Consider the following 25,719-nt stretch of genomic DNA (forward strand, 5'->3'; position numbering starts at 1 on the left):
ATGTACAAACTCCTTATTGACAGCAGAGTATTTGAACCCCAGTTCTGATCACTGGCATTGTAAAGGAGTTGTGCTAACTGTTACGGCATGGATCCCCAAACTTTTTAGATCATCAACCCATTCAAGGCATACTTGATCCCTCATTAAACTCCAGGCTTGGAATCCCAGCGCTGGACTGGCGGGGGGGGGGGGGGGTCCACTACCAAAGGTACAAAGAACACGTACATCTTTCTTCTATGCTCAGTCTGTCCTCCCATTCACTCTCAACTTATTAAAAGGCCAAAGCCAAATACAACATGGCGGGCACCAAGGCCTGCTCTCGTGAGAGGTTGGCCACCACTGCTGTAGGTGCTCATTTCCATTGATCTGGCCTTGCTTTCCACTACAAAAGTTCAGTCTAACACCCCCCAGGGGACAATATCGAGCACTTTGGAGACTCCTGCACTACGTCAACCGTGTCACACTATGGAACTTTCTTGAGATGTTTTCTAAATTTGATCCAGTGCTGAAAGAGCACCTAATGAGATTAAAGTGGAGCACATGTACACTTAAAAGTATCAGTATCTTGTACCAAAAACTCAGACTGAGTTTATGTGCCCTGGCAAATCATGTGAAGGAGAAGGTTATCATGGACAAAATGTCTGAAAAGTACTTTGGGATCATGTTCGACAGCACACCTGACATATCACATACTAAGCAGATGTCCAAAGAGATCAGGTATGTAAAAATCAACAATAGGAAAGTTGAAATGAAAGAAGTATTTTGGGGAGGAAAAAGCTGATGACCTCAGTTCTGACATTCTTTAAAAACTGGAAAGTGATGGACTGTACATAATGATGTGCCGTGCTCAAGGTTATGATCATGTTGCCACTATTGCTGGAATCCATGGAGGTGTACAAGCAATTCTTAAGGGAAAGAAAGAACAAGGAAGCTATTTTTAATGGCTGTGTGGACCATTTCTGCGGTCAGCACTCCTTATGCTGAAAATGCATCATGTGTGACATTTTTTGGAACTTGAGACAATGCTTTCTTTCTTTGGTACTTCCACTGATTGATGGGATGTGCTAAATGACCACACTGGAGTGTCTGTGAAAAGGCTATTGAAACAATATTAATATTTGGGGAGAATTTATAAGATTTAGAGTAGGTCACATACATTCACACATTTTAAAACTGATCTTATTTGAAAGACTGAAGAATTCACATTGCAGGATCTCTGGAGAATGTAAGCACCTTTCACAAGTAGGTGTTAATTGAACTGACCTCATAAAATGCTTGACCATTGTCTTGCTGGAGTCATGCTGTCTATCAGTACCCTTTCTGCAAAGTGCTCACAGAAAGGTCAATTCTGGATTGTTTACCAAAGATAACAACTTGAGAAGAAGAAAGAACTCCTGTTGTTTGCTGGAGAAGGTGGGGGTTTTACAAGACATGAGTCACATGCTCTCTTTGGAGTTTCAGTTAGAAGAGAGAAACAGTTGAGTTAAAAGCTCAGTCAGTCAGTCAGTATGTGGGATACTAACAAGTAACTGAAAAGTGCAATCCAGGGAAAACTGTTTGAAATGGATTAAAGCAAGTTCCAGAGCAGTAGATGGCTGGAAGTGCTATCTGTCTGATGTTTCTCTTGAAATAGAGGAAGGAATGGAACTCTGTGGTAGCTTGAAGAAAAAGGTTACCATCTGGAAGACCCTGATGGGGCAAGTTTCATCAGCGAGACCCTGAGGTGACTAGTGGTGGTACCTCAGTTGTGGAATTCCTGGAGCAACAAATATCTCTCTCTGCAAACCCTACAAGAACTTTCCTGAGCGGTAAACATTTACCTTTCAAGCATCAAACCTGGTGAACTTTATATATGTTAAATTCTGTGCACAGTATGGTGCAACCAGAGAACTTGGAAAAAGGAGAAGTGAGATTGTACTGTCAATCAAAGAACTTTTCTTGAATTTACACACACACATTACATACACTTGCGCTTAGAATTAGAAGGGAGTTATTTTGGGTTAGTTAAGTATCGAGTTAAGTTAATGTTTGATTCTATTTTCATGTTTAAAATTGATTAAAAATAAATTTTGTTTTAAAAGCCACTTGTCTTGGTGAATGTCTATTGCTGCTGGGCTTTGGGGTCCTTTGGGCTCGTAACACTATCAACAACACGCTGGATTGCTCACCAAAATGCAGTTAAGCCAGTTAAAGAAAAGTTCGATAGGTTTATGGCGGCAATTGAAGCTCTTTGTGATCCACATGAACATTTGGACACAAGAGGAGCAGCACGAAGTCTTTTGACTACTGCCTGTGATTTCACTTTTCTGTGCTACTTTTTTGTACATCATCTGGTGTGATGTACTTCAGGAAATTAATCTTACATAACAGTATCTGCAAACTAAGGACTTAACTCTTGATAAGGTGGTAACAAAGCTAGAGGCGATAAGACTTTTTCTGGACGAAGAGTGCAGTTTCCTCATGGAGCATGCAATTGAATAGGCACTTTTAAAATCAGAAGAGGATGGCAGGGAGGCAGCTAAGTGATGCAGGACTCACTCTGCAAAAAGACAGTAAGAGGGGAATGCTTGAGTCCATTGATCGCTTTCATTCTGAACTCCAGATCAGATCAAGAGCCAACAAGGAAGTAGTTTGAGGCTGTTCAAGCAAAGTGCCTCAGATCTGCCACTGACTACTTTCTATGAAGTATCCAAGAGTGAGCTTTTAAGAGAAATATCAAGGCTGAGAAGGCACACGAAAGCAGAAGAGATTGATCTGGAAGAAGCCAAAGATTGGGCAACTTTAGACGTTTTGACATTAATAGTTGAATGGGACTTCGTAGAATCTCTCCCAACCCTTTCACTAAGCCTAAAATTATTTCTGATGATGTGTGTCTGTGGCTTCAAATGAGAGGAGCTTTTAAAAGCTGGAACTTATAAAGAACTATTTGTGATCTACCATGGGACAGTCAAGGCCTTCCGATATTATCAATTGAAAATGGGTTGGCGAAAGGCATTTATTTCAATGAAGTGATTCACAAGTTTGCAGCTTTGAAAGCTAAGAAAGGAAAAGTTCTAAATTAGTCAAGATGGTCGCTAAGTGCTGAAATGCTTGTATATTTGTTCACGTTTATTTTTATTGTATTATTTCATTTATGTGTATATTTCCATATGCATTTGTCAACAACTTCTACATTATTTGGGCCATTATTGATTATGCAAACCTAATCCATTAATGTACCTCATGTAACAATAAAGTTTAATGTTAAAATCGACATCATTTTGATGTAGTTCTTAAACGTTTTTATTTAAAATTCTATTGTTTTTTAACTGAATTTTCACTGTCTGGCCAGCAAGAGCATTTGCTTCATCCTCTGCTTTCTCTTGTACAATTGCAGTGAGATCTTGGCCGACCTGTGATCAGAAGTCATTTACTCATTTATACTTCAAATCCCTTAATACCTGCAAAAAAACTATCAATCACCAGTTTAAAATTAATAATAAGCTTAGCATAAGCTGCCAATTGCAGCAGCAGAGGGTGTGAGATTTCCACACCAAGGTTGTTGCGCAGAACTCCAGACAGGAGAACCAGATTTTGTTTTGAGTTCACATGGTTTAAGTTAAAATCTATATTCCTTGCTGCAGGGCCAGGGTGAAACATAATTCAAATACTCCAATTGTTAGAGTGTTGGCAGGAAAACCACTCTGGCAGGCAAAAGAAGGGATGCTGTCTGTGTATAAGCTGAAACGAATTCATTCCTCATATCCCTGTGGATTACTGCTATAAGATATAATGCCATGTCGATGAGATCAACCTATATAGGTATTTATCAATATGTTGACTCACATGATTGAAAAAGAAATCATTGTTGATCTAGGTATAAATCACTCAATAACTATATTGAATAAAAGTCCCAAGGCTCGTCCCAGGAATGTCACACATTTAATAAAACTTAACATCTCACCACACAAGAAGATATTCTCCAGATGTCCAACCATTTGGTTAAAGGGGAAGGTTTGAAGGAGCTTCTTAGGGAGGATAGATGAGGGGTATAGCTATAAACAGGCTTTTTCCACTGAGGTGGGATGAGATGGGTTTAGGGTGAAAGGTAAAATGTTTAAAGGGAAAATTAGAGGGAAGCTCTTCATGCAGGGAGTGGTGAGAGTGTGGAATGAGCCATATGCTAAAGTAGTGAATGCAGGCTCAATTGTGACATTTACTAAAAACTTTGGACAGACAACTGGATGGAACTATGGTTCGGGTTAAATTCAATGGGACTAGGCAGAATAATAGTTTGGCACAGACTAGATGAGCTGAAGGGCCTGTTTCTGTGCTGTGGTGTCCTATGGAAACAGAAGTAGAAGTTGCTGAGATTTTACGGAGGAATTCCAGGGTGCAGGGCCTTGAGGCCGGGGCCATTAAATTTGGAGATATGCAAGGAGCCCACATCCAGAGGAGCACAGAGATCACAGAAACAGAGATGGCTGGACATTAGAAGGGCCCATAATCACAGACAGGCAGTGCCAAAGCCTCTTGTGATGCTACAAAAGCCCCCTTTAAACTGTAGCACCTGGGTAGCCCTCCTGGGACCCAGGTGCGATTACTGGGGCAAAGGTGCTGGGAGTACCTTTTAAATTGCAGGGGGATGGATCCATTAAATCGCCAACCCGGTGATTTAAGGGGGACTCTGCCTCCGCAATGATACGTCACGTACTCAGCAGAAGTACTGCCAGATGTTCGGATGCTGGCCGTCCAGTGACGCACGCATGCTAGCACTGACATCACCGGAATAACCGGGTTGGCCATTTTCGTTTTCAAATCGCCTGTAGACGTGACCTAGGTAAGTTTAACTGAGTTCCCTAACTATCTCTGAGATAGGTTAGGTACCCGGTTGGATTCCCACAGGATTGACTGGGTTGGACGCTTTCTAACTGGGGCGCTAACCGGGCAAATTGCCCAGTTAACCCCATTTTACACAGCAGTTTGAAAGGGCCTACAGTGTGTTTGAACAGTGAGACAATTAGATGCTCTGCCTCTCATCACTTGGGTTAGGCTGCAATTTATTTATTTGCTCATCTTTTATGACATTGACAATATTCACAAAAGTTATAAAGAGATACATTGATAAAACATGCATTTTCTCTGCAGAAATTGCTTACAAGTTGATGGTGCCTGTGCTTACTCCCAGTTAGGGATTCATCTTTGTATCCAGAACAATCCTGCCTTTATCAAAGAAAGGTGAAGCATTGGGAAGCAATAACGTTCAGTCAGATTTGGTTAGATTTGTTGTTGGGGATTGAGCAATGGAACATGGGGTGCAAGTGGTCTACTTGATCGAGGGAAAGGTCATTGTTGTTGTCGGAACAGGCTGAGTCAGAGTAGTAAAGATTTGGCTCAACAGTTTTCGGCAAGAACAGGTAAGAGGTGAGGGATAGTAGAAATTGAAGTAAGAAAGGGCCACCCTACTTGAGGAACAAAGGAATTCAGCAGGTAGGCACAGGGAAGTACAGATATTAGATATAATTTTTTTCCCTCTAGTCATAAACAATGGGAATGGCAGCCAAGGCAGGGGAATACAGAATGGGGGTTGTCAGGGAAGCCACCAGTATCCTCGATGACTTCATTTGAGTGAAGTGCATCCAGCTGCAGCTCCTGACAAGCTGAGTAAAGGAATTGGAGCTGGAGTTGGATGAACTCTGGATCATTTGGGAGGCTGGGGGCGGGGGGGTGATAGACAGAAGTTATAGGGACATTATAAGTTATAGGGTGTTTGGGTGACAGTCAGGAGAAGGAATGGGAATAGGCAGACAGTGCAGACACCCCTGTGACCGATATCCTCAATAACAAGTATACCATTTTGGATACTGCTTGGGGATATGACCTAACAGGGACAAGCCACAGTGATCAGGTCTCTGGCATGGAGTCTGGTCCTGTGGCTAAGAAGGGAAGGGAGGAGAAGAGGCATGCTGCAATGATTAGGGATTGCATAGTTAGGTGGACAGATAAGAGGTTCTGTTCAAGAGATTGAGTATCCTGAATGGTATGTTGCCTCCCTGAAGCCAGGGTAAGAGATATGGCAGATCATGTTTACAGCATTCCCAGGAGGGAGGGTGAGCAGCCAGATGTCGTGGTCCATATGATGATTTTAGGAAGGGTGAGGAGATCCTGCAAGGAATGTTCAGGGAATTATGTGCTTGGCTGAAGGACAGGACACCCAGGGTAGTGATCTCAGGATTATTACATGTGCCATGTGCTAGTGAGGTTAGAAATTGGAGGATAATGCAGCTTAACATGTGGGTTAAGAGATGGTGCAGGAGGGAGGGCTTCATGGTTCTGGATCATTGGGCTCCCTTCCTGGGAAGGTGGGACCTGTTCCGATTGGATGGTTTGCATCTGAACTGGAGGGGGACTAATATCCTTGCAGGAAGGTTTGCTCGTCTGCTTCACTGGGTTTAAACTAGATTTACAGTGAAATGAGCAGATAGAGGAGGGAAAAGAAGATGTTAACATTGCATGCACAGTTGGAAGGTCAGATTGGTCGGCTTGGTACGGAACCAAAAGAGATGGGGTAGATCTTATTTCTTTTCATCAATATTCACTCAGAAAACGGACACAGTCATGGGAAGTAAGGAAAATAAAAGCAGTGAGGTCAACAGTATCAGATACCAGTCTAAGTGAACTGTACTTAAATGCAGAGAGCATTAGGAATAAAATAGATGACTGCGTTGTGGAGCTACAGATTAAAAGATATGACATTGTGGCCATCGCCAAGACATGGCTTAAAGATGGATGTGATTGGGAACTGAATGTCCAAGCATACACAATGTATAGGAAAGATAGGCTGGTAAGTGGAGGGGCCCTGATGATAAACAATAATATTAAATCACTAGAAAGAAGGGGCATAAGGTCAGAAGTGGTAGAATCGTTATGGGTTGAGTTCAGAAATAGCAAGAGTAAAAGAATCCTATTAGCAGTTATATACAGGTCCCCAAACAGCAGCCGGGTTACAGCTGGAAATAGAAAAAGTGTGTCAGAAGGAAAATGTCAGAATAATTATGGGGGAATTTTAACATGAAAGGGGAATGGGGAAATCAGGAAAGTCCTGGATATCAGGAGAGAGTTTGTAGAATGCCGACAGGATGGTTGATAAGCCCACCAGGGGATCAGCAGTTTTGGATTGGGTGATGTATAATGAACCTGAGGTGATTAGGGAATTAAAGGTAATTGAATCGTTAAGAAGTTGTGATCATAATATGATTGAGTTCAGTTTCAAATTTGAAAAGGAAAAGCTGATATCAGGAGTGTCGATATTTCAGTGGAACAAAGGAAATTACAGTTTAATGAGAGAGAAACTGGCCCAAGTTAACTGGAAAAGTAAGCTAGATGGAGGTACGGCAGAGCAGAATTGGATTATATTTCTACAAGAAGTAAAGGAAGTGCAGGACAGATATATTCCACGAGAAAAGAAAATTATGAATGGAAAAATGGCACAAATGGGGCTAACAAGAGAGGTTCAGGCTAAAATGAAAGTAAAAGGGAGCAAAAATTAGTGGATAAACAGAGAACTGGGAAACTTTTAAAAACTTACAGAAAGAGACAAAAAGTCATTAGGAAAGAGAAGATGAATTATGAAAGAAAGTTGGGAAATAACATATAAAAGGATAATAAGTGATTTTAAAAAATATATAAAGAGTAAATGGTAAATATAGGACCCAATGAAAATGATGCTGGAGAAGTTCTAATGGGTAACAAAGAGGTTCTGGAGGAATGGAAGGTCAAAATGCTGTTTAAGAAAGAAGGGAGGCAGAGAAAAGGAAATTATAGCCCTCTTAGTCTAACACTACTGGTTGGAAAGTTATTGGAGTTGATCCTCAAGGAAAAGGTTTTGAAATACTTACAAAAGTAAGTATTTGAGGTGCATGACATGACAGGTTCAAACTAGTATGGTTTCCTGAAGGGAAGATCCTGCCTGACCAACCTATTGGAATTTTTTGAGGTAATCTCAAGTAGGCTGTGGATGTCATGTATTTGAATTTTCAAAGGGCCTTCAATGAGGTGTAGCATAAGAGGCTGCTTAATAAGTGAGAGCTCATGGAATTACAGGAAAGATATTAGATTGAGCGGAGCATCGGCTGATAGGCAGGAAGCAAAGGGTGGGAATAAAGGGATCCAGTTCTGGTTGGTTGCCGGTTACTCGTGGTGTTGCACGAGGGTTGGTGTTGGGACTGCTTCTTTTTACAATGTATATTGTATGGTTTAGATTATGTATTAAACAGTTTTGTGACTAAGTTTGCAGATGACACCAAGATGGGTGGAGGAGCAGGAAGTGTTGAAGAAACCAAAAGGTTGCAGAGAGACAGCTCTTGGACAGGACTTGGGCAATGAAATGGCACATGAGATACAATGTTGAGAAATGTACACTTGTACATTTTGGAAGAGGAAATAAACAGGAAGATTATTATTTGAATAGGGAGAAAATTTAAAATTTGTAAGTGCAAAGGGACTTGGTCCTCATGCAGAATAATCTAAAGGTTGGATCGGCAGTAAAGAAAGCAAATGCTAAGTGGGCATTCATTTCAAGAGGAATAATGTATAAAAGTAAGGAGGTGCTGATGAGGCTCTATGGGGTACTGGTATAGTGAACCGAGATTCACTGGTGGTGTGTAATACTGATAGCTGGCTCCGCTCCCATCTACCCATATATAACCCCAGATTCCCGCCAAAACCCTCAGCCCTTCTGAAGACCACTGTAAGACCTTACCAGTTATAAGTTAATAAAAGCATATGTTCTCCTTCCAGTCACAAGAGCTTTTGTTCAAGCTACAATTTTATTAGCTTATTCCTTAACGATGGAAGCCCTGCTCAAGCCAAGTATGTTACTGATAGACCCTGTGTTTCCCTGATGCAGCTGAGGAGTTCACATACTGGCTAGACTGTTTCCAGGTCTATCTGAACGTAACCAGAGACGCTTCCACTCCGATGAACTCAGGAGGTCTGCACTTGTTTCCAGGGTAGGAGTGAAAGGCTATGCAGTCATTAGGGACAGTACTACATTTGATGCTGACATCTAGGTGTTGAAGGCTTGGTACCTGAAGTCACAAAATGAGGTCCTAGCGAGGCAACGACTCGCTCTATATCACCAGTGGCCAGGAGAGACCATCGATGACTACCTGCTGGATCTGTGGATGCTTGCCAAGAAATGCAGGTACAAAGTGGCTACAGGCTGCATTCGTGAGAAAGAACCTCCAGGATACTCTAGTCGCAGGGGTCTGCTCGAGGTACACAAGGCAGCAAATGCTCGAGTCGGGAAAGAAAGACGTGGCTAGTCATGTTGAACTGGCCAAGTTTCTTGAACAGACCAAGCTTGAAAATAACGTCCTCAAAGCTAGTGAGCTCGCTCAACCCCCTTCCAAGGACTGGCTGCTCCCGCTACCCCAGCCCTAACAGCTGCCACTACCCATGCTAGGAATTGCTTTTTCTGTGGCAAGAGCCCAGCACCTCCGATCTCAATTGCCCGGCTAAAGACTCGGTGTGTTCCAGCCGTGGCAAGAAAGGGCATTAGGCGAGGGTCCCAGATCCAATTCTAGCCCCAAGCCCACTGCCTCGAATTCACCTGAACCCACTTGCTGTGATAAACGCCTAAGGAGGGTGGTCACGAGAAAATGGCGCAAAAAGGCTCGGTGGCCATCTTGTCACGACTCAAATTCAAATGGTGCCATCATCATCATCTGAAGAAGGAGGGTGGCCATCTTGCTGCACCATGAGGTCGATGCTATCTTACCTGCGGGCAACCCAGGCTGGTGGGGCCACTCAAGTGAGGAGTACGGAGTCTCCGGAGTCCAAGCCTCCACATTCTTGATCAGGACAGACCTCACCAGCTTAGCAACTCTATAGTGACTATTAAGGTAAACACACACCCCACTAAATGCCTAATCGACACAAGCTCTACGGAAATCTTCACAGACTCACGGACTGTGCAAGAGTACAACCTAAAGATGTATCCTTCCAATTATTGTATATTCCTTGCATCTCACTTACATTCTACATTTCTTGAACAACATTGTATGTACATCTGTCGTTTGAAGGAGGGGAATTCTGTAAAATACGCCTGTATGTACTTAATGAATTGTGTGCTCTGGTGCTTTTGGGTCTGGGCTTCCTGTGTCACCTTAAAAGCGCGGCCTTGGAGTATTCTGGTCCCCTCCCCCCTGTAACGGTTTGGAACGGAGGGCCCCTAAAATCAGAACCCACATGCAGCCTCTCCACACTGAATATCAACCCCCCCCCCCTCTCTCTTCCTGAATCTTCCCCAGATTGCAAACCTATTGCTACCAAGAGCAGGAGGTACAGTACACCAGATTGAGACTTTATAAAGTCTGCTCGATGAAGGTATCATCAAACCTAGCATTAGCCTGTGGAGAGCACAAGTGGCAGTGGTAAAAGGGGAAAACAAGTCCAGGTTAGTAATTGACTAGAGCCAAAATATTAACCGGTACACACTCCTGAATCCTTAACCTCTCCCTTGAAATGATATTATGCAGTATCGGTTCAATTCGACCATTGACCTGAAAACTGCTTATCACCAGCTGCCAATCCATTCCAAGGGCTGTTTGAGGCATTGAGGCTAACAGTCGTCTCTATCAATTCCGGAGGTCCCTTTAGGTATTACTAACAGGGTTTTTTTTAATCTTCCAGAGGCAGAAGGACAGAATGGTGGATGAGTATGGGTTGAAGGCTAACTTTCCCTACTTCAATAATGTCACCATCTGTGGCCATACCCTGGAGGACCATGACATCATCCTTCAGAGTTTTCTCCACACGGAAAAAGCCCTGATCCTCACTTATAACTCAAGCAAGTGAATGTTCAGAACTAAACATCTGGTTATCCTTGGCTACGTGATGGAGAATGGCATCATTGGTCCTGATCCCGATAGGATGCGCCCCCTGTTAGAACTGCCTGTTCCCAGGACCACAAAGCTTTGAGGAGATGTCTGGGGTTTTTCTCATATTACATTCAGTGGATCCCTCCATACATTAATAAGGTTCAAACGCTCTTAAAAACCACTAATTTCTCCCTCTCGGCTGAAGCTCAAATGACTTTTAACTATCTCCAGAATCACATTGTGAAAGCCACCATGCATGCGGTGGACGAGAATGTACCTTTCCAAGTGAAAAGCGACACTTCGGATGTGGCCCTGGCTGCTACCTTCAACCAGGTAGGCAAGCCAGTTGCATTTTTGTCTCAGATATTGCAAGGCCACGAGCTCCGGAACTCATCTGTGGAAAAGGAGGCTCAAGCCATTGTAAAAGCCGTGAGGCACTGGAGACACTACCTGGCTGGTAGAAAATGCACACTCCTCATTGAACAGCATTTATTATTGCATTTATGTTTAATAATGTCAAGAGGGGCAAAATCCAAAATTACATAATTGCTACCTACAATTATAACAACATTATGGTAAAGTTGTATAAGACATTGGTGAGACTAAATTTGGAGGATTGTCACCTAACTACACGAAATATATCAATAAGATAGAAAAAAATGCAGAGAAGATTTAGTAGAATGTTGCCTGGACTTTAGGTACTGAGTTACAGGGAAAGGTTAAACAGGTTAGGACTTTATTTTCTTGAGCCTAGAAAAATGTGGGGAGATTTGATAGAGGTATTTCAAATTATGAGGGAGATGGACAGAGTAAATGTAAATAGGCTTTTTCCACTAAGGGTAGGTGAGATACAAACCAGAGGATATGGGTTAAAAATGAAAAGGGAAAAGCTTAGGAAGAATATGAGGGGGAAATTCTTCACACAGAGAGTGGTGGGAGTATGGACGAGTTGCCAGCTGAAATGGCGAATATGGGCTCAATTTTAACACTTAAGAAGAATTTGGATAGGTACATGGATGGGAGAGGTATGGGGGGCTATCGACTGTCAGTTAGAATAGGCAAAAAAAAATGCTTTGGCACAGACTAGAGGGGCCGAAGGGGCCTGTTTCTGTGCTGTAGTGTTCTGTGGTTCTAAATAAGTGTACAGTATAAGAAAATGACAGGATAAACCTCTTGACCAATTATGCCTGCTTCATTATTCAAAAAGATCATAGTTGATGTTTTATCTCAGAACCACATTCTTACCCTAACCCCATATCTTTTGATTCCCTTAATATCCAAAGAACCAACATTCACTCTAGGATAAAGCATTTCAAAGATTCACTCAGGAAATATATTTCACATTCCTGTCCTTGCAGTCGAATCCATTTCATGAGATTATAGCCTCTTTTTTGTTCTGGGTAATCTCAGCCAAGGAAACATCGTTTAAAAATTATAAAGCAGAGACAAACTTCCATCAGGTCTCCCCTCAGCCTCTGAATTTCCAGATAAAAGTCTGTCGATCACCATATCCTTATCAATTTATGTAGTCTATCTGCATCCCCTACACCCACTAAATAATTGAAACACTTAAATACTATTTATCTTAAATAGAAAAGGGTAGTAACCCAAAATATTGATTTACTACTTCTGCCCATGCATGCTGCCTTGTTGTACAAGGCTTTAGATTTTGTGTTCTGAGACACTTGTCTTCGTTAGCCAGGAGAGGGAGTGAGGACAAGAGCAGGACTTAATGCCACATCTATATGAAACCTTGTCTAGGTCACATCCCATATACATACCCAGTCACCACACTAAAAGAAGGAAGCGACCACACAGAGTGGATGGATGGGAGAGTCACCAGAATGTTGCCTGAGATAGAATTCTCCAGTTATGAGAAAAAACTGGATAGGATCTGTTTTCCTTTGGGTGCAACATTATATAGGACATGGATAAGGTAGATGGTCTGAAACTCTCCCCAGAACAGGAGATCTCCAATGGTAGAGGTATAGGGTTGGGAAAAATAACTTTAGAGGCATCTTGATGAAAATTTTTTCTCACAACTGGAATGTGTCTAAGTAGATGGTGGAGGCACTTACACAGCATTTAAGAAAAGCAATTGCATAGGTTACAAACCACATGAATGTAAGTGGGATTAATATACACGATGAACCCACATCACTCTGGTCACAGGCTCTTCTCACTGCTCCCTTCAGGAAGAAGGTACAGAAACTCAAGTCTGGCACCTCCCAGATAAAGAACAGTTTTTATCCATCAGGTATCAAGCTCTCCAACCTCCCTGCACTGCCATACCCCTAATCAGAAACAACCCTGAGACCACCAAAAGCTCTGCCTGCATGACCAAAACATCTCTCTTTTTCACACATTAACTGCAACTGCGAATAGGAGATTTAGACTGCTGAACGACTAATGAACTGCTCACACTAACCCTCCAAGGCTTTACTATTTATTTAACAATATTGATTTATTTGTATATATATATTATTTGTTCTGCATATGATTCACTTACTTGTATGTGTGTTATGTCTAGTTTTATGATGTTTTTTCATCGAGGACTGGAAAACGCTGTTTCATTGGGTTACAGTTGTGCAATCAGATGATAAATCAACTTGAACTTGATATTTGTAATCTCTATTTCTGTCTTGCATTTGTAGCAATTTAAATGTTTACTCTTTTAAATGGAGTATCTTCTGTACCTCTGGCTGCGGCAAATAAGAATTTTGGTGCATCTATACATTGTACTTCTATGTATGACAAAGAACTCGTGTTGAACAAGGTTTTTGTATTCAGGGAGATAGCAAGGGGAGAATGCAGAATTTGGATGTCCTCCCCTACCCAATGGTGGAGTAGGCTGAAAGGGTCAAATGGATTACCCCTTCTCCTAATGTACATTTCTATGCTATTTCTTACAGTTCTTTGTTCTAAAGGTATTTTTGTATCTTCTTCCCTGTTTAATTTGTTTAATTTCTCTGTTATTTCCTTAATGTCCAATAAAATGTCTCTCGTCTCGGTTTATCAGGGACTGAAAGAAGCTTTTGCCATTTTCCCCCTTTTTATACATTTTAGAAGCAATAAATGTCTGTTTTAATATTCCTCACTGAACAAGTCTCATAGTCTACTCCTGTTTTCTGTTGATCTCTGGTGCAGTGGAATCATTCTAATGATGGCAGCCGAGGTGAGGCTGAGGATTTCCGGAGAAAAGGAGGTTAGGCAAAGACTGGGACACACCATGCAACAGAGGTGGGAATGCTGCCAAGAGAGAGGATATGATGTCTTAAACTCCACTTGGATTGGAAAAGAAAGATGCCTGTGAGACATACTCAGCTTGAAGCAGTCTTCAAGAGCACCCAGTAAATCAGTTTTCCAAGAACAACTGGTTTACTGTTCTGAGCAGGTGGGGATTGGTGGGGCAGATGGAAGAGAAACTACTTCATTGGCTGGGCCATGGGATGAGGTCATGACTCATGGAGTGAGATCAATAGAAACATCCACGTGGAGTTGGATCACAAATCTATTCCAAAAGGTACTGATGCTGGGACAATTATTAACTGAACATTGGCGACTGAGTGCTGTTTAATCATTAATATTTGGGACTTGAGCGGCCGATGGGTCTACTTGTGCCCTGATATCTTGTGAAAAGGTAAATGCTTGGAGTTGGATCATAGATCAGCTGTGTATTTATTTGAACCTCCTCCTGCTTCAATGATCCCACCCTGCAGGCAAATCTCTCCGTGCGTCTGTGAGGGAGGGAGTTTTGAGTACACAAATGGGCTTGTGAACAAACATGCTTCGAAGACCAACCCTCCAGGAGATACTCAAAGGTCTTGTGCATGAGCAGGAGGTTCAGAGATGGTCATCTGAATTCCCCTAGGATTGGAAACTGCATGAGAAAGAAATTGATTGCAAGGGAGATCTTATAGGGGTTTATAAAATCACAAGGGGCATTGATGAGATAAATAGACTTTTTCCTCTCAGGGCAAGGGAACCTAAACCTAGAGGGTGCAGATTTAAGGTGTGAAGGGCAAGATTTAAAAGGGACTAGAAGGGCACCTTCTGTCCTTCTATGGAGCGATCTGCCATATGAAGTGGCAGGGATGGGGACAATTGTAATGTTTAAAAGACATTTAGACAGGTACATGGACAGGAAAGGTTGAAAGGGAAACAAGAAAATCAGCAGGTGCTGGGGTCTAGTGCAGTACACAAAAGTGCTCAAGAAACTCAGCAGGTCATGCAGCATCCATAGGAAGTAAAAATCAGTTGGCGCTTTGGGTTTGAGCCCTTCTTCAGGTTTAGAGTGATGTGCAAGGTATAGTATCACAAAGGCAAGTAGGAAACCACAGTCAAGTACAAATTCTCCTCATAACTGAAGTCATCAATCCACGCCACATCCTGGTGAATCTCCTCTGCACTTTCTCCAGCACAACCACATCCTTCTTGCAATGTGGAGCCCAGAGCTGCACACAATACTCCATGCGATCCAACCAGTTGACGTTTAGTGACCCAACTCTAAATTAAGCGTGAGAGAGACATAATAAAAGTTGCAGGAAAATAAGTGGGAGGATGGGATTGAGTATTGACCTAAAATGAAGAGGCTGAATGGCCTCCTGAGACATGATAAAATATGAAAGATAATGAAAAGGTACCACAGTGTGAACTGGAAGGTGCCTTCTGTGTGGCTCCACTAATTGCGTTATGGACTTTACAAAAGAAGGGACAGTTCCGAGCATTTCTTGTCCTTACCGATTGACGCTCCATTGGAAAAGATGGATGCCTCAAGATTCTTGGCCGGACTGTGGCTTTCCAGAACACTGTCGTCCAGGAGGTGCCGGGGGCGCTCGGAAGGAAACGTTGCACTTCTGCTCTCCACGACACTGAGCTGGCACAGCACACTGGAGGGGAGAAAGTATCTGATCAGGGCAAGAATAACCGATGGGCCTCAAAACAAGCAGAAGCATTCACACCGCACCCGAGGAGTCTTGTCTGAGTCAGTACAGGATCTTAACACTCGCCTTTGGCTCTCCTGATAGTCCAGTTAGCCTGATCTGTGAGGGTCTGGTGTTTGGAACAGGGCTCTTTCTGCTTGTACACGGTGCACGGGCATAAACCTTTCCATGCCATATCTCCTCAGACTCAACACCCAATACTCCTGGCAGAAGTAAATACATAAGTGGAAGATCTAACTGTGGTCCTGGGCAGAGTCGTGGTTTTGAAAGTGACCTGACAGTGTAACTCCTCGCCTGGATTTAGGAAGTGTCAAGAAATCAGTGAACTTGGATTTACTGGAGACAGGTCCTCAACATAAGCAATAGGCTGTTGGTACCCAACGTGTTAAAACCATTGAGTTTGGGTCCCACCGTCACACCTCCTCACTTCATCGGCAGAGTTCCCTGTGCTTGGAGCTGAACTTTGAACTCTCTACCAAAGGCACTTGCAGCTGTGCATGCAACTCCCCATTTACTTCCACTGATCGGGCAGGTGAGCTGCCACCTTTCTGACAACACAATGGCCATGACATCAGGCTCCTAAAACCCCCTGGAATAGCCCAAAGGTGAAGGGGCATTGGACAAATGCAAGCTGGCACTTTCTGGTTGTGAAGCCCCCTTAGAAAAAGCTTGAATGATTCTTAAGACTCTCACCTTCGTAAGCAGTTGGACTGTTCTTCAGGAGGGCATGGAGGAACTAGCAGAGAAGCCAGAGGAAGGGAGCGGAAAGTGAAAACTTTGGAAAGAAAGGGAATCCTTTAACATTTTGTGTTGGCTTGTGGCGGCACACTCGCTCAGGGCAAACCAGCCTTGCTTGTAACGCCCTGGGAAGATGGCACCGTTGGGAGTTTATTCCTCACTCAAACCTCCCGCATGGCGCGTGCCCTGGGTAGCGATTGTGACATCATCACGCACGTGGTGACTGAACCAATGCTGCCCTTAAAGGCGCACGTGCCAAATTCAAATAAAATAGTCATTAACGACCCTCAGCGTTGTGGCTGTGCTTTTTACACTGCTTACTCGACACATTGGTGACCCCGATGAGCCCAGACGTTTTTCTGGACTCTGAACCATGGATTCGGCAGAGGTTAACACTGTCTCAATCAAGCATCCCCCCTTCTGGACCCACCATCCGAAGACGTGGTTTGAGCAAGCAGAAACATAGTTCCAGCTTCAAAGCATTGCCGCAGATGCCACGAGGTTTTACCACATTGTGAGTGCGCTGGACCAAGACACGGCAGCGAGGGTGGATGACCTCATCCACTACCCCCCAGCTGTGGGCAAGTATACCGCTACTGGGGATATTTGGGCTCACCCCTCAGCAACGGGCTTCCAGGCTCCTGCGTCCGGACGGGCTCCGAGACCACAATTCCTCAGTGCTGATTGACGAAATGCTAGCCCTGGCGGAAGACCACAAGCCCTGTTTTCTCTTCTGCCAAATTTTCCTCGAGCAGATGCCAGAGGACATGCAGCTGCTCCTCACCGATGAGGATTTCTCAGACCGGGTGGTTGCCCTCTGGTGAACGAAGAGGGAGTACAAGGCAGCCATGACCGGGAATCAGCCGACCGCAAGCCGCCCCAAGACCAAGCCGGAGGAGAGCCAGTCGACCTGGTGTTTCTACCATCAGCGCTGGGGAGCGCAAGCCCGTAAGTGCTGAGAATCCTGCGGGTTTCAGGGAAATGAGCAGGCCAGCCGCCGTTGATGGCTGTGATGGCTGGCCACGTGAACATCCTCTTTCATGTTACAGACAAACCCACCGGCTGTTGCTTCTTGGTTGACACAGGGGCCGAGTTGAGCGTCCTATCCCCCACAGCTTTAGAGATTCACACCCGATCTCACGGTCAAACCCTGCAGGCAGCCAAAGGCTCCACCATCAAGACCAACGGCACCTGCAGGGCACAGATCCAAATTGGCAACAAAAAATTCCACTGGAGGTTCGTGCTAGCCTCAGTGGGCACCGTGCTGTTGGGGGCTGACCTTCTAAGGGCTCACGGTCTACTAGTCGACATGAAGGGCAAGAGGCTGGTCAACGCTTGCACGTTCCACTCCGTACGATTAGACACGGCAGACACCTGCAAGCTGGAAATCGCCGCCGTACCGCCGCCAGGGTTAGTTCTCCAGCATCTTCCACGAGTTCCCCACCATCTTGGAGCCACGTTTCGATGACGTCCTGCCCCAGCACAGGGTCTTCCACCACATCACCACATGAGGCCCCCCGCTGCACGCTAGCCCCAGACAGCTGTCACTCAAAAAGCTCCAGCAGGTGAAGGAGTTTTCCAGACTACAGGAGCTGGGAATCGTCCGACGCTTGGACAATGCCTGGGCTCTACATGGTCCTGAAATTGTCTGGGGGCTGGAGACCCTGTGGGGACTACCGTCGGTTCCATGATGCAACCACTCCTGACAGGTACCCGGTTCCCCACATACAGGACTTCTCCTCCAACCTCCACGGTGCACGGGTTTTCTCCAAAGTGGACCTCATGCGGGGATACCATCAGATCCCGGTACACCCAGTTGACGTGGGTAAGACGGCCATTATCACCCCCTTTGGCCTCTTTGAGTTTCTCCGCATGCTGTTTGGCTTAAAGAATGCGGCCCAGACATTCCAGTGCCTCATGGACGCGGTGGGAAAGGACTTGGACTTTGTGTTCATCTACTGGGACGATATACTCATTGCCAGTTGCAGCCGCGATGAAAACAAAGCCCACCTCTGCACCCTGTTTGCCCAGCTGGTGGATTTCGTCCTCATGGTCAATGCAGCCAAATGCCAGTTCGGCAAGGAGTCCCTCCAGTTCGTGGGGCATATCATTTTGGCGGCCGGGGCCGCCCCGACGCCAGAGAAGGTGGCGGCCATCCAACGTTTCCCCAAACCCCCCCACCCTAAAAGGCCTTCAGGAGTTCATGGGGATGGTGATTGTTAATGACTGTTTTATTTGAATTTGGCGTGTGCACCTTTAAGGGCAGCATTGGTTCAATCACCACGTGCGTAATGATGTCACAATCGCTGCCGAGGGCACACGCCATGCGGGAGGTTTGAGTGAGGAATAAACTCCCAACGGTGCCATCTTCCCAGGGCGTTACAAGCGAGGCTGGTTTGCCCTGAGCGAGTGTGCCGCCACAAGCCAATACAAAATGTTAAAGGATTCCCTTTCTTTCCAAAGTTTTCACTTTCTGCTCCCTTCCTCTGCTCATACCATGCGCCCATTGTTCACGCTGATGGCCCACCAAAGAAAAAACCTTATCCTGGCCAGAAGAGGCGGACAAGGCATTCACAGTGATGAAGGACACCCTTGCCAGTGCGACTCTGCTGGTGCACCCATGGCCGGAGGTGCACACGGCACTCTCCATGGACGCCTCAGCTACAGCAGTCGGGGGAGTCCTGGAACAATGACTTGATGGAGAATGGCGCCCGCTGGCCTTTTTCAGCAAGCAGCTGCGACTGCCAGAGTTCAAATACAGCACTTTTGACTGGGAGCTCTTGGCGCTGTCCTTGGCCAGCCACCATTTTCATTACTTCATGGAGGGCAGGCCTTTCACAGTTTTCACGGACCACAAGCCCCTCACCCAGGAACTGGCAATGGCCAAGGACCCGTGGACTGCCAGAAAACAGCGCCACCTCTGGTACAAGTTGGAGTTCACTACTGACATTTGGCACAGGGCAGGCAAGGACAATGTGGTGGCTCACGCACTCTTGCACCCAGCCATCAACACGCTTGCCCCAGGGTTGGACTACACACAATTAGCCCCGGCCCAGCAAAACCGATGCAGAGACGCAAGCTCTGCGGACCGCCATCTCAGGCCTCGAACTCAAGGACGTCCAAGTACCCAACAGCCCGGACACACAGCTCTGCGACATTTCAACAGGTACGCCATGTCCAGTAGTCCCACCGCACTGGAGAACAAGAGTCTTCAGTCTGGTACATGACCTCGTTCACCCTGCGGTAAAGACGACCATGTGGATGATCGTGGAGCGGTTCGTGTGGCACGGGAGCTGGCCAGGAACTGCACCAGGTGCCAGACCTCCAAGGTCCACCGGCACACGCAGGCTCCCATCCAGGACTTTGACTCAACGGCTCGCAGTTTTCAGCATATCCACATAGATGTTGTTGGCCCCTTGCCAGTGTCCAGAGAGGCGCATTACCTACTCACGGTGGTGGGCCGAGCTACAAGATGACCCGAGGCTATCCCCATCAAGGAAGCCTCTGTGGAGACATGTGCCAGGATCCTGGTCAGCCAGTGGATTGCACGGTTCGGGGTCCTGGTGCACATCACCAGCGACAGGGGTGCCCGGTTCACATCTGCCCTGTGGACCCAAATGGCGAAACTCCTGGGGGTCAAGCTCCACCACACCACGGCCTACCATCCGCAATCCAATGGTTTGGTGGAGAGGTTCCACTAGGACCTTAAGTCCTCGTTCAGGGCCAGACTCACCGGCCTGGACTGGGCAGACGAACTACCCTGGGTTCTCCTTGAGATCAGGGCGGCACCCAAGGAGGACCTGCAAGCCTCGGCGGTGGAAATGGTATACAGCACACCACTCTCCCTGCCCGGAGAGTTCTTCAGCCCAGAACCCGACACCGCACCCGGGGACGCGAACCTGCTGGCAGACTTCCGCAAGAGACTGGCCTCCCTGGCCACTCGACCCCCAGCGTGCCACGGCACTCAGCTGGCCCACCTCCCCGAGGAACTGGACTCTGTCCAATTCATGTTCGTTCGGAGAGGACCGCAGGCGGCACCGCTACAGAGCCCGTTCGAGGGTCCATACAAGGTCCTACACCGGTCACGCGGAACCTTCACTCTGGACATTGGGGGAGGGAGGAACATTTCATGGTGGACCGCCTGAAGGCGGCCCATCTGGACATGTCGCAGCTGGTGCAGACGGCCAGGCCCAAGTGACGGGGCCACCTGCCCCAGCGGCGAGACGCGTAGCTGGTTCTGGGGTGGGGGGTTATGTGGCAGCGCATTCACTCAGGGCGAACTGGCCCCGCTTGTAACACCACATGGCGAGGCAGCCCTGGGAAGATGGTGCCGTCAGGGGTTTCTTCCTCACTCAAACCTCCCGTGTGTCGCGTGCCCCGGCCAGCGATTGTGACTGAACTAATGCTGCCCTTAAAGGGGCATGCGCCAAATTCAAATAAAACAATTGTTAATGACCCTCAGCGTGGTGGCTGTGCTTCTTACATTGTTCGCCCGCCAAAGGCTTATCATTCCCACAGACGGCATAAAACTCAGTTAAACAATGCACTTTCCCTGAAGGCTCAACAATTCTCTCCCAAACAGCCGGGATCCATGGGGTAAACACAGATGTTAATGATTAAAAGGCAAAATTATACATCTGACAAGTTTCTTTTCAGCTCGTGTTCTGTTACAGCCTCTCATGATACAAGCATTAATCAGACTGGAGTTCAACATAGTCAATGGCACACTGTGGGAGTGACTGCTGCAGTCCGTAGACTAGATGGCTGTGGGTTCAAGGTTACGTTATGTTTATAATGAACTATTCCATTGCAGGATCATGTTTGGAGAACAACATTGCATTCCTCCCACTACTTTACCCAATACTGTGATGCTTCTGAGAGCCATTGAGGCAATGTATTATTCAGAAATGGGCACCTACTTTGGACTGATCCTGATGATCCTCTCATATTGTGATACAATATCTGGTTAAGTGAGCAAATATGTAGGAGAAACTCAGCAGGTCCCGCAGCATTCATATGAAGTCAAAGGCAATCAATGTTTTGGGCCTGAGCCCTGGGTAAGGAATGAGGAAGATCAGGCATATGCCTGAATACATACGAGGGCATTGGTAGAGAGGGTGGTGTGGAGTGGAGGAAGGGGAAGGGGAGGAGGTGCACCGGCTAACAGATAAGAGGTAACAGCTGGATACAGGTGGGAAGGTCGAATGGAACGAAGCTGAGAAATGTTAGAGGGAGAGGGCAGAGGGTAAAGAAGGTCACCTCTCTGCTAGGAGAAGGAAGGGAAAGGGGTGGGGCGTTGGAGGAAAGGAGACAGGGAGGTGAGAAGAGAGTGGGGGAGGGGGATTAACAGAAATTGGAAAAGTTGATATTAATGCCATCATTTGGCAATTGTTGAGATGGAACATTAGGTACTGTTCCTTCAATTTGTGGGTGGTCTTGGGCTGGTAGTGCAGGAGGCCATGGACAGACTGGTCAGTGGGGCAACATGGTGAGGTTTGGCCAACGGGTGGTTCTTGGTGTTGCAGCAGACAGAGCAACAGTGGTCAAGAAATGATCTTCCAGTCTGCGTCCGTTCTCCCTGTTGCAGAGGATACCACATTGGGATCTCTGGATGCAGTGAATTAACCCTACAGATGAACAAGTGTTGCTTCTCTTGGAAGGACTGTTTGGGGCCCAAAATAGTGGTGAGAGAAGAGATTTAAGTGCAAGCACCACGTGGTCACAGGGGTAGGTACCAAGGGGGTGATTGGTGGGAAGAGATGAGTGGAGGAGGGAGTCACAGAGGGAACGATCCTCGCAGGAAGCAGAGAGGGACAGAGATGCATCAGGTGATGGGATCACATGGTAGCTGGTGGAAATTTCAGTGGACAATATGTCAGATAAATATATAAGTTCTTGGGCCAAAGGAATAATGAAAGAGAAAGAGGAAGAGATAGATGTAAAGATAGAAAGAGAAAAAGAAAAAGAGAGAAAAATAAAATAAAAGAGAGTGAGATTCATCTTCTACATTGTTACATTCGAAGTGGTACAGATAGATTATCTGATACCAGCTATAGACACTAAGTATGTGTGAGTGTTCTTGCAGTCCTTGCCCCCACCCCACCCGATTAGTTCTGTTGGCACCAATGGATCCCAGGATGGTAATAATATTGACAACATATTGACAACATTCTCTCACAGAATGATTTAGTGTTACACCTCTTGTGGAAAATATCAGAAAACCTCCCAGAGTGGTAACATCATGGACTGAGCAAAGAGCAAAGACAGTTGTCAACAACAACAACACCGTAATCAATTTCCAACATGGTGAAGCCCATATGAGGTTTGCTTATGATTTCAAGCCCCACCCCTACAATGTTGCCCAATGTATTGGGTGCAAAGTGCAGTGAAGATAGGTCCTTGACTGTCCTGAGGCAATAGGCAGGCCTGTTCAGAGTTGCATCACTGCAGGAGCTCCCATTGAGACCATAAGAAATCTCCCTTTCCAGTTTACCCAAAGGCCTTAAATCATTTAAAATAAGTTGGACAACGCCTTGCAAAAATAGCAGTGAGGTCTTTCATATGAGCCAATAAGTGTTTATTATTCCACACAGACAGTTTAAAGCCGCAGTGTGCCTTTGCTTATATGGATGGGCTCGTTTCCAAATTATAGTTTGGTTGCTGGGACACTCGGTGAACTCTTTGCATTCAGCCTGGAGCCTCAGGCTAACTGGTTGGCCCATAAACTGGTGAGAAGTTATTGAGCTCAGATGTCAACCAGAACATCCCAATGTCAGCTGTGGCTCAGAGGGGAGCACACTCATCTCCTGAGTCAGAAGGCTGTTGGTTCAAGTCCTACTCCGGAGACTTTAGGACACTGGCCTCATGTTCCTGAAGGAATGCTGCACTGTGGCAGGGGAAATGTTTCAGATGAGGTTGTTCTCTTGTCCACATTTCAGACATTTTGAGAAGAGATGGAAGGAACTCCTGTTCCCTGTTCCCTGGGTGATGCTGATCTCTCTAAAACTTCTCAGAAGTTCATTCTTTTTATTTGGAAGCTTCCTATGTGCATCCATTCACCCCATGTCCATGCCAACCATTGCACTAACCCATTTTTTAATTCTCCCGCATCCTCACCAACTTCCCCTTCCCTGAGATTCTCCCACTCACCTACACACAAGGGACAAATTACAATGGCCAATTATCCTGCACACCTTTGAGATCCCAGCTTTCTGTCCCTGCCTGGGTTTGATCTCAGTTTTGTTTTAGGTGTATCTGCACTGGAAGTGTTAAAGTCTTGATCACACAGCAAGGAACAGGCCCTTCTGCCCAACCTATCCACGATGACCATGGTGGCATTCTGGGCTAGTCCCATTTGCCAGCATTTTGTTAATTGAAACCTTTCCTATCCATATCTCTGTCCAAAAGTCTTTTGAACTTTGTAATTGTTTCTACTTCTTGAGATTTCTCCATAAGTTTGTTCCAGATGTGGACTATCTTATGAGAGAAATAATTATCCCTCATTTCCCTCTTGAACCTCCCCCCTCAGACCTATGCCCTCAAGTTCAGGTATTGCCTACCCTGGGAAAAAGACTGTGAGCATTCATTTTATCCATGTTCCTCATGATGTCACATACCTCAATCTATAACGTCATCCCTCAGCGTCCTGTGCTCCAGAGTAAAGGAACCCAGCCTATTCAACCTCACCCTGCATCTTAAGAACTTCAGTCCCATTAATATCCTGGTGAAAACTAGCTTGTGCCTGGTCTCACCTTTCCATAATCCTTCCATATCCCATTGTTGTGTACGTGTATCACAGTGGAAAAACAAAAGGGTACACCTCGGGGGAGGAGAAAGGCATCTGAAACACACAATTAATTCTCAGCATATTTCAGTTTACTGATGTTATCAACCAGCAAGCTAGATGAACTGTGGTCGACACCAATGGGAGCCTGAAATAAAAGCAGCTCATTTTCATTTGGGTCCAAAACCACAGGGATTTAAAAGGTTAAGGATCAATTTCAAGGGATTCGGAGGGAATGGCAGAGCAGATAGACAGGGCGAGAAATGATTCCTGCTATATTGTCTGTCCAGAGGCATGGAACAAAATCGAACATTTATGTGAGGGACTGCGTCAAGAAGGCAGCCAACATCATAAAGAATCCCCCATCACCCTGGTCCCAACCTCTTCTCACTGCTCTCCTGAGGCAGAAGGTACAGAAGCCTGAAAATCAGCACCTCTAGGTTCAAGAACCAACAGCTATAAGAATCTTGAACCTCCCCTTGTTGCTCTAATCAAGGACTGTCTGCACTACTGAAAGCCGCAAGCATTTCTGTGAATATTTATTATCTACCTTATATATTTACTCCCTCTTTCAATTCAATTAGTTTACTCTTAGAGTCTTTCTTTACAAGTACCCGTTTGATTGCACCAAGTAAGAAATTCAGCACATGTGTGCATGGTACAATGTGCATGACAATCATTAACACTTCTTGCAGGAAACTCTTAGCCATCTGTAGATGGTGGCAATTTGCAACACCCATCACTGATACTAGATTTTAAATTGAGACTGATGGATTTCAGTTAATCCACGATGTTGTGAGGTTCTGGGAAATATGGAATTTACAGCTGCACTGTAGGACATATCCTGTCTGGATGCATCCCAGCTTGAGACATAAATTGCTCTGCCCAAGACCGCAAGAAACCACAGGAGTTGTAAATGCAACTCAGGCCATCACACCGACTAAAAATACCAACCCCCACCCTTCCCCCACCAATTGACTCTGCCTATACCTCCCACTGTCTCGGGAAAGCTGCCAACATACATATGGACCTGTCTGCCTAAAATTACTTCCAGCCCTCTTCCTCACCTGTCTGTCAGAAGAGACATGTGCTTGAAAGCAGGAACTTCCAAATTGAACGACTGAATTGAACAATTGAACATCCTGCTCTTGGGATGGGAGGGAAGATGGAGTGGCCCATATGGGGAGCATGGAGTGGGCAGGAAGATTGGGCATCAGCAAAAGGGCTGGGGGAAGAGGAGAAGCCTGATCAGCCTCTGATGTTGAAGAGGGGCATGATGGAGAGGCAAGAGAAACATGATGGATGTAATGGGGCAGAGGATAGCTTGAGTGGAAGAGATAAGAGAAAGAGACTAGGCCAGATACCCAGGAGGGAAGGGATGTGTCTTGCTCTG

General features: G+C 45.6%; 1 protein-coding gene across 4 annotated transcripts in view; it reads right to left on the reverse strand.

Moving 5' to 3' along the window:
* The window catches only part of LOC138737239 (ras-specific guanine nucleotide-releasing factor RalGPS1-like), a 647,381-nt gene that overhangs the window by 60,037 nt on the left and 561,625 nt on the right, over positions 1-25,719 (reverse strand). For all 4 annotated transcript variants that reach the window (XM_069887990.1, XM_069887972.1, XM_069887982.1 and 1 more), the window contains one exon: positions 15,603-15,751. In XM_069887990.1, coding sequence (XP_069744091.1) covers positions 15,603-15,751 — 149 coding nt within the window. The remainder of the gene's footprint in view (positions 1-15,602; positions 15,752-25,719) is intronic.

The sequence above is a fragment of the Narcine bancroftii genome, chromosome 1 (genome assembly GCF_036971445.1).
Source record: "Narcine bancroftii isolate sNarBan1 chromosome 1, sNarBan1.hap1, whole genome shotgun sequence".
Lineage (NCBI taxonomy): Eukaryota > Metazoa > Chordata > Chondrichthyes > Torpediniformes > Narcinidae > Narcine > Narcine bancroftii.